The sequence below is a fragment of the Chrysochloris asiatica genome, unplaced genomic scaffold (genome assembly GCF_000296735.1).
Source record: "Chrysochloris asiatica unplaced genomic scaffold, ChrAsi1.0 scaffold00011, whole genome shotgun sequence".
NCBI lineage: Eukaryota > Metazoa > Chordata > Mammalia > Afrosoricida > Chrysochloridae > Chrysochloris > Chrysochloris asiatica.
In genome coordinates, this window is record NW_006408529.1 from 33,423,568 (window position 1) to 33,431,998 (window position 8,431).

The window sequence follows — 8,431 nt, forward strand, 5'->3', positions numbered from 1 at the left end:
TGAAACAAGCTATATGAATGGTTGAATGTGAAGCTGATGATGTGCCCTGTAAACTTTCACTCAATCCAAAATAAAAACATTTAATAAAAAACAAACAAACAAACAAACAAAAAAATGTTACCAAGAGACTACGAGATCATTACCACATGGAGGCATAAAAAATGTTAAAGAAATACAAAAGATTGATTTATAGTTTAAAAGATTTGGAATGATTTTGCAAATGAGTTTACATAAACTGTAGCCAAGACCTCAGGATTTGAAGAGCTACATGAGTAGTTAGAAGTTGTGATACTATACCAAATACCAAAACCAAACCAGGTGGCGTCACATTTGTTCTAACTCATGGCAACCCCATGTGATACAGAGTAGGACTACTCCATGGTGTTTTCTTGGGTGTCATTTTTATAGGAGCAAATCACCAGGTCTTTCCTTCACAGTTATGCTAAGTGCGTTTGAACTGGCAACCTTCATGTTTGAACTGTGTTGGGTTTAGACAAATAAAAATTGACAAAATTCTTCAAGAATAAAGACCCACAGATGTGAGGTGTCAGGAAATCATGTCAGAATAAATGAGGAACAGCTGAAATAACTGAGAACGTTGAGCGCAATAGGAGATTTGCGAAGAAATGAGAGGCGTTGTCACATATTTTATGGGCTATCAAATGAAAGATGGAGACTTATTCTTAAAGGTTCCTCAAATACAGGTGGAGAGGAGTTAGGAGGAGGTATTAGAAAAGTTTTTTGTAAAGTTGTTACTATAGGAATTGAGCTACCTTATGAGTTAGTGAAAGAATCCTGGTGGAGCTGTGTGTTAAGCAGTGGGCTATTAGTGGCAAGGATCATGGTTCAAACCCAAGAGGGCCTCCAAGGAAGAAAGATGAGACTATCTACTCCCATAAACTTTACGGTCTCAGGGGCTGAGTTCAATCATGTTCCATAGACTCCTATAGACCTTGAGATGAGAGAGAAAAGAGGAAAGGATGGTTAGTCTGAAGTTTGGGAAGACTTGGGAACCTCTGAGCCCATGGACACTGACCTAGTCACAGTGGGCTAGAGCTGAGAGTGAAGCGTCCAGCTGATATGAAGTGAAGGGGAGGCACGCAAGAGCACCCAAACTTGCAGATAGTACCAATTAGACTTAGCTTCAACAGCTTGATGATCAGAATTTGACCAGAGGAAGATAAATAAGTTTGATACAGGAAGCAAGTGTAAATTCCTACAATTTGATGAACTTGACCTTTACTTATTGAAATCGTAGCTCAAAATACCACCCGAGAGGGAAGTCATCTTCAGTTCAAGGATCAACTCTATCCCCTCAGTACACAGGGCTGGATAGGGACAGGCAACTTAAACATTGGCTACCTAAAATGGGGGTGGAAGGGGGCTATAAAGGCACAAAGTGGCTGGCTTACAAGTTTTCAAGAGGGAGTTTCGTTTCAGAGTGATTATCCCCACTGAATAGTTTTCATCTTGTCTAGATGGGTCTGGTGAAAGGAGATGGTGATAGGACTCTTGATTCAATAGTGAGTAACTGTTATCATGACTAATTGCTATAGCCACAATTGTAAAGGTAGACGTTGTGTAACAAAAAGGGGGGCGTAATTAATCTTATAGTCCAGGAAGATTGGTTGGATCCTAGGACCAGCAAGAGAGAAGACCATGAGTGGAACGTGGGATCCTAACCAGAGAAGCAGCGACACCAGAGACGGAGGCAGAAATGAGGACATGGAGAGAGCAGATGACTCTAGACTCACGGACAGAGAAAGGCTGTGTGCTGGTGGCTGGCTTGCAGAATGTGCCCTTTGGTTGTGTAAATGATTATATATATTCCTGTGTTTATACATCTAAAAAAAGAAGAAAAAAAAAAGAGAGAGAGAAATAGCGAATAGAGGCAAATATGAGTGCAAAACTGATGTTCTCCCATGTAAACTATCACTCAATTCACAAAACAGCTTTAAAAAAACACACACACAAAAACCCATTTTACAGTCTTGGAAAACTTATACAAGGTTGCTATGAGTCAAAATCGACTCTATGGTTGTGGGTTTGAGTTAGTAAGAACCGTGGGTGGTGCAAACAGTTTGCACTACACAACTAACCTGAAAGTTGCCAGTTCAAACCTACTCAGCAAAATTGTGGGGAAAAATCTATAAAGACAATAACCAAGAAAATGCTGTGGAGTAATTCTTTGATCCCTATTCTTCCCGAAGAGATTGTTGGATTCTTGAGAACAGTGTCTGTTTTATTTGTTTCTGTGTTACTTACACCTAACATATTGCCCAACAGGAAGCAAACACTCAACAAAGATTTGCTGAATGAATGATAACAGGTTATGGTTAAAAAAAAAATCACAGGTAAAAAGTCTCACAGGGTTGCCATGAGTTGGAATAAACTTGAAGCCAACTGATTTTGTATGTGTTTTGCTTTGTTTTTATGCATTTGTGAGTTCTGAAATATTCAAACATTTATTCAATTTCTTGGATGCTAGACAAAAAGGATTCAAAGGCAAAATGAAATGAAGGAAATAGAAGACAAAATATAGCAGTTTGTGTAGGACTGAGAAGCAGCCGGAAGCACGGTGTGGTGGAGTGGAAGTCACAATGAGGGAGTGTCATCCACGTCTAGAAAGAGATTGGGGTCTGATTGTGAAGGGTTCTGAGTCCTGCTGAGGGCTTTGAACTGCAGCCTATAACTGCCATGGAGCTACTCAAGGTTTTAAATACAGAGATATGACTGGGTCTGATGCTAAAAGATAATACTGGTCTGAAGAACAAAAGGACTAGAGTAGAAAGTCAGGTAAGACTCAATCACAGGAATCTTAGCAGAGACAGATGGGCCTAGAGCAAGGGATAGTGCTGGAGGAATGTTACCTGGCCAAAGGGGATAACAAGCACCATGGAAGAGTACACCTGGGGAAAGTAGAGACAGGCATTGAAGCTGATACAACTCCTTTGAAGCTGATAAAGCTTGGGCAGATGGGAGGAAGCTATGCTATTGTGGGATACAGGCAACAAACTGACGAATGGCTCAGAGTGAGGAAGTTTTGTACGTTTTGTAGGACACCCAAGGTAACTGCTAAGTAGGAAGTTGGAAACACAGGTCTGGAATAAGGGAGAAGTCAGCCTGGGGGACTCAGACCTATGATCCTCGTGGTTTAGAACCAATCTTTCCTGGGATGTAACAAAATAAAGAAATCATTACCCAAGGTATATATAAAAGTATAGACTGAAATTGAAGCCATAGCATATGGAAATAAGAGCATTCACCACAGGGCAGCATGTAGCCCAGTGGTCACAAAGACAACCTCAGGCCCAGCTGTGTGGTTCATGAACAGTGTGTTTTCAGAGAACTGGATCATCTGCCCATGTAACTTAAGGAGAGGTGTTAGGAGGCTCAAATGAGTCAGAGGGTTTTACGCTGAGGAGTTTATCCAGGTATTGTAGGCATTTGTGACTACGATATGAAAGAAATGTCTTCTCTTTAGTCCATGAAGATAGATTTGGGCATTGATGTCTACTGAATAACTGCAGATGGCCTTAAACCTTGTAAACAGAATTCCCGACACTTCACCTTGACCTCTGCATGGCTACGCAAGGGAAAAGAAGGCAATTCGTACCTCTCTATCTAGCAACATGTTGACCTTTCATGGACAGGAGCCTTAGCAAGTTAAACAAGGGCATAAGTCAGTAGGTCAATTTTACACTAAAGGATTTAAAAAAAAAAAAAAAAAATTCTCTTTATATGACATCTGCAGTATTCACCACTGATATTTCCAGTAAAATGAAGTCTACTGAGTGAGTAGTGGTGCTTCAGCTGTAGAATGCTCACTTTCCATAAGGTGACCCTGCTTTGGTTCACAGCCCATACAGCTCATGCGCAAGCACTACCATCTATCTGCAGAGGCTTCTGTGTTGCTATTTTGATGAATTCAGATTTCAGCAGAGCTTCCAGACTAAGCTGGACCGGAAAGAACAATCTGGCAATCTGCTCCCTGAAATCAGCCATTGGAAACCCCATGCATCACAACAGTCAAATCATAGGGATGGCACAGACTAGGTGGTGCTTCCTTTCATGGTGCATGGCGTTGCCATGAGTCAGGGCCCAACTCTCAGGCAGCTAATAAGTTTATTGATCATTTATTTTTTATTTACTAAAAATTATGCTAAATGTTTCACCTGCAACTGTCTAACTGCTCACAGCAACACATGAGATGAGTACTATGATTATCTGTGTTTTACAGGTGTCCACAGTCCTGGCTGTAGGGTCACTATGAGTTGGAACCAACTTGATGGCACTTGACAACAACAAAAGCCACAGCATTAATAAACAGTAAAGATTTGAACTCATGAAGTATAACTCCAGAGCCATCAAACTGCTTTGAGAAAAAAAATACAAATACTGCTTTTTAATACAGCTATGGTATTTTCAGGTGCCGTCGAGTTGGTTCCAACCCACAGCGACCCTCTGTACAACAGAATGAAACTCCACCCCATCCTGCACCATCCTCACAATTACGGCTATACTTGAGCCCACTGTTGCTGCCAACTGTGCCAATCCATCACCTCTGTTACTGTGAGTTTTTCCTGATATAATACTTCAGTAAAATATAGAGTAAAGCATTTAAAAATTATTCTTTATTCCAACAAGGAGAGAAAGGCAATTAGTAAAAGATTATTGACCTATGCAAAACTATAGTAAGCTAAACAAAACAATCATGCCATTTCCTCACTCTTAATTCTCATATGTGACTTGGTTGTGAATAAACAGAAAATGTGCTGCCCTATAGAATCCGTTTCATACCAAATCCCACCCCCCCCTTTTTAAAATTTTTTTTTTGGTGGGGGTGGGGAGAAGCCTCAGCTCTCCAAAGTCCTCAGAAGGGCCTTACGTATTTAAGAAACCCTCTCTGCTTCCCAGTGACTTACCCTTAAAAACTGGTGCTCCTAAAGTCACAGATTGGGTACAGTAAAAATGATGGCAGGGGGAAAGAAGCACTATCTTTTCCACTTAATTGTCCAAGAAAGAATGGAGATACCTAAGCAGAGAGGGAACAAATTCCAGTATCAATGTGGCTGATGGGAGACTAAATAATTAAAGAAACACAATTCCTCACAGCCTATAAATGTAGCAAGCAATGCTTGAGCTGTCTTGCTCCTAGCAAAGAACAAAACAAATCAATGAGACACACCCCACAGGCAGCCTTTCCACTTAGCCTTCTGAAATCCTATTCCTACGCGCCATGCTTTCAACTTCTGCGGTCAGTGAGAAATTCTCCAACATGACAAAACCAAATTCTCTCTTTATAGCTTTTTTTTCCCCCTTAAAAATTTTAAAAAAAAGACAGGTCCACATTAGCTGGTCTGTGTTAGATATACTTTGCCAGTTTCATTGCTGCCATAAAGGACACAGGGTCTTCATCCTCCTCTTTTCTAAAAAGGCTGTTTCAGTTGGTCTTAAATATTTTCATGTCAGAACAATTTAACTGCCAAAATTCCCAGGCAAAGTGATCACTGTACTTTTGGGAATACTTACAGAGAGTAACTGGAATTTAGCTAGAATCCTGTTTGAATGGAAATTCTCCAACACACGGGCAGTAATCCAAAGTTGTATGGGTAGTTAAGAAAATGCCTTGCCATCTATTATTACTTTTTAAGAAAAAAGAAAGTGTGGCCCAACAACTTTTAAACCAGTCCACTGTTGCTAATTCTGTAGTACATGACCTGCCCAAATCAGAACTGACTCCCTTATCTTCAGTCTCTGAGAACTCCCACCATTCCATATGTATTGACGGCACACAGACCGACGTGGTGCCACAACCAGAGAAATATCAGCTGTTAGGACATAAAAATGATATATTTCCATTTCCTGTAGGCTCAAGGGTGAATCCATTTAGAAACCATATGAAGAATGTGCGCTGCATTCAGTATGCCTCAAAGTAAAACATTTTCATATGCTAACCTGTTGAATTCTCTCCAATTTTTAAATGAAAATCAAGAGATAAACTGGGCTATCTGGCAGAGTATCCTGAGTGTACTGAGTATAGAGTTTAACTGGTAGAGGAAGAGGTTAGTCTAAACCTCTTTGGAAAGAAAGAGAAACATTCTGCATAGCACCCAAAAATCAAATGCAGCCAGCATGTTGTTATTTGCGTAAAGTGGGTCCACTCCCTCTTAAGTGTCTCAACGTGAAGTAAGACACTTGTTACTTTTCTCACTGAACGTATAGTTTTGCCCCTTAAGACTTCTTATGTCCAAGGCCCAGCATTCCTTTAATATCTACAGCTCAATTATACTTGTGTGTTGCTATAATGCTGAACTGTTCTCAGTGGAGCTTCCAGATGAAGACAGTTTAAGAAGAACAATCTAGCAGGCTACTTCTGAAAGTCAGTCAATGAAACTCTAGGGGTCACAGTGATCTGCTCCTCTGTGCAGAAACACCATGAGCCTGGGCTGACCCAACAGTGATAGTAACTAACAACAAAAAGTCTTGAAGGAGGCTGAACTCCTTTCAAAGCAGCTCCCCAGTGAACAATGACTGACACTGGGGTGCTAGTGAACTTATTACCTTTGTTTTTGTTGTTAAGTGCTGTTGAATAGGTTCTGACTCACTACAACCCTGTGTATAGGGGTACTGAGCAGTGGCTAGTGAGTTTGAGCTGCTAGCCTTGCAGTTAGCAGCTCAGCACTTATCCTAAAGACTGCCCTACAAGGAGCCATGGTTATGCACTTGCCTGCTAACTGAAAGGTTGTTGTTGTTGTTAAGTGCTGTCGAGTTGGTTTCCACTCATAGTGGCCCTATATAGGGTTTCCAAGGAGTGACTGGTGAGTTTGAACTATTGACCTTGGGGTTCAAACCGAATTTGCAGTCCAGTACATTAACTTGCAGCGTTACATTTCAAATCCATTCTTTGGGGAAAAGTCTTAGTGATCTCCTCCTGTACAGTTTGTTGTTGTTGTTAAGTGCCTTTGAGTAAGTTCCGACTCATAGCGACCCTGAACAGGCTGTAAATCTTTACGGGAGCAGAAAGCCTCATCTTTCTCCCACAGAACAGCTGGCAGTTTCGAACTGCTGACCTTAAGGTCCGCAGCCTGATTCATAACCACTATGCTACCATTATAGCATAGGAAACCCTGTCATAATAGGGTCGCTATGAGTCAGAATCAACTCAACAGCACCCAAGAACAAGCTGAACTAAGGAATAAATATGTGTTTACAATAACTTCTTTACAACTCAGAAATCTACCTAATACCAACACAACTTCTTGGAAGTAATACTACAAATACTTATTAATGACACAGAATAAGGTTAAACACAACTGACTGCAAATGAACATGAAGTTTCCTTTTGGAGCAATGACAATGTTCCAGAATTAGACTGTGGCAATAGTTGTACACTCTCTGTAACTATACCAGTAACCATAACATGAATAATTTGAGGGTATGCAAACTTTAATTTCAATAAAGCTTTAACATGTATTAGACACAGTTCCTTTCCTCAAGAGAGATGATTTTTTCAGAGTAACCCAGCAAATTTGCTATTCAATCAAATCCCATCTCATTTGAAAGGCCAAATAGCCAAAGCAAACATCCTTGAAAATCAGACCAGGCTATCCAAACTATGAAAATGAGTCCTGTTTCTATGTGTTAATCAGCAGAGGACAAGAATTCACCCAGGTCCTAAGTTTTTCCCTGGAGGTAACAGGACATGGGAAACTGACTGCAGTCACAGTTGATAGCTATCTCAACCACCAACCACTAAGACTAATTATAAAAGTAATCACAATAAAAACAATTTTGTTTTAAGCACGAAATACTTCTTCGGCTCTCTCCTGACATCGAGGACTAAAAGACTTGTTGTTATTGTTGTTAGGGTGCCATCGAATTGGTACTGACCCATAGTGACCTTATGCACAGCAGAAGGAAATACTGCCCAATCCTGGGCCAACCTCACTACTGTTGCCACACTTAAGTCCATCGATGATGCCACTTGGCCAATCCATCTCATTGGGGGTCTTCCTCTTTTCCTCTGGCCCTCCACCTTACTGAACATGACATCCTTCTCCAGCGACTGCTCCCTCCTGACAATATGCCCAAAGTATGAGAGACAAAGTTTGGCCATCTTGGCCTCTAAAGAGCACTCTGGCTACACTTCTTCCAAAACGGATCTATTGGTACTTTTGGCAGCCCATGGCACTTTCAATAGTCACCTCCAACACCATAACTCAAAAGCATCAATTATTCTACGGTCTCCCTTATTCACTGTCCAGCTTTCGCATGCATATGAGGTTATTGAAAATATCATGGATTGGGTCAGGCACACCTTAGTCTTCAAGCTGACATCTTTGTTCTTCAACACTTTAAAAAGGTCTTGTGCAACAGATTTGCCTAATGCAATACGTCATTTGATCTCTTGACTGCTGCTTCCGTGAGT

At 40.8% G+C, this 8,431-nt stretch overlaps 1 protein-coding gene across 2 annotated transcripts in view; it reads right to left on the minus strand.

Annotated features, from left to right (window-relative positions):
• The window catches only part of MFHAS1 (malignant fibrous histiocytoma amplified sequence 1), a 124,465-nt gene that overhangs the window by 7,483 nt on the left and 108,551 nt on the right, over nucleotides 1-8,431 (minus strand). Inside the window, exon 3 of one of the 2 annotated variants that reach the window (XM_006834483.1) lies at nucleotides 5,008-5,035. The exons of the other annotated variant lie outside the window; for it this stretch is intronic. Coding sequence (XP_006834546.1) covers nucleotides 5,008-5,035 — 28 coding nt within the window. Of the gene's footprint in view, nucleotides 1-5,007; nucleotides 5,036-8,431 lie in introns of those variants that run through there. 2 annotated transcript variants of the gene reach the window in all.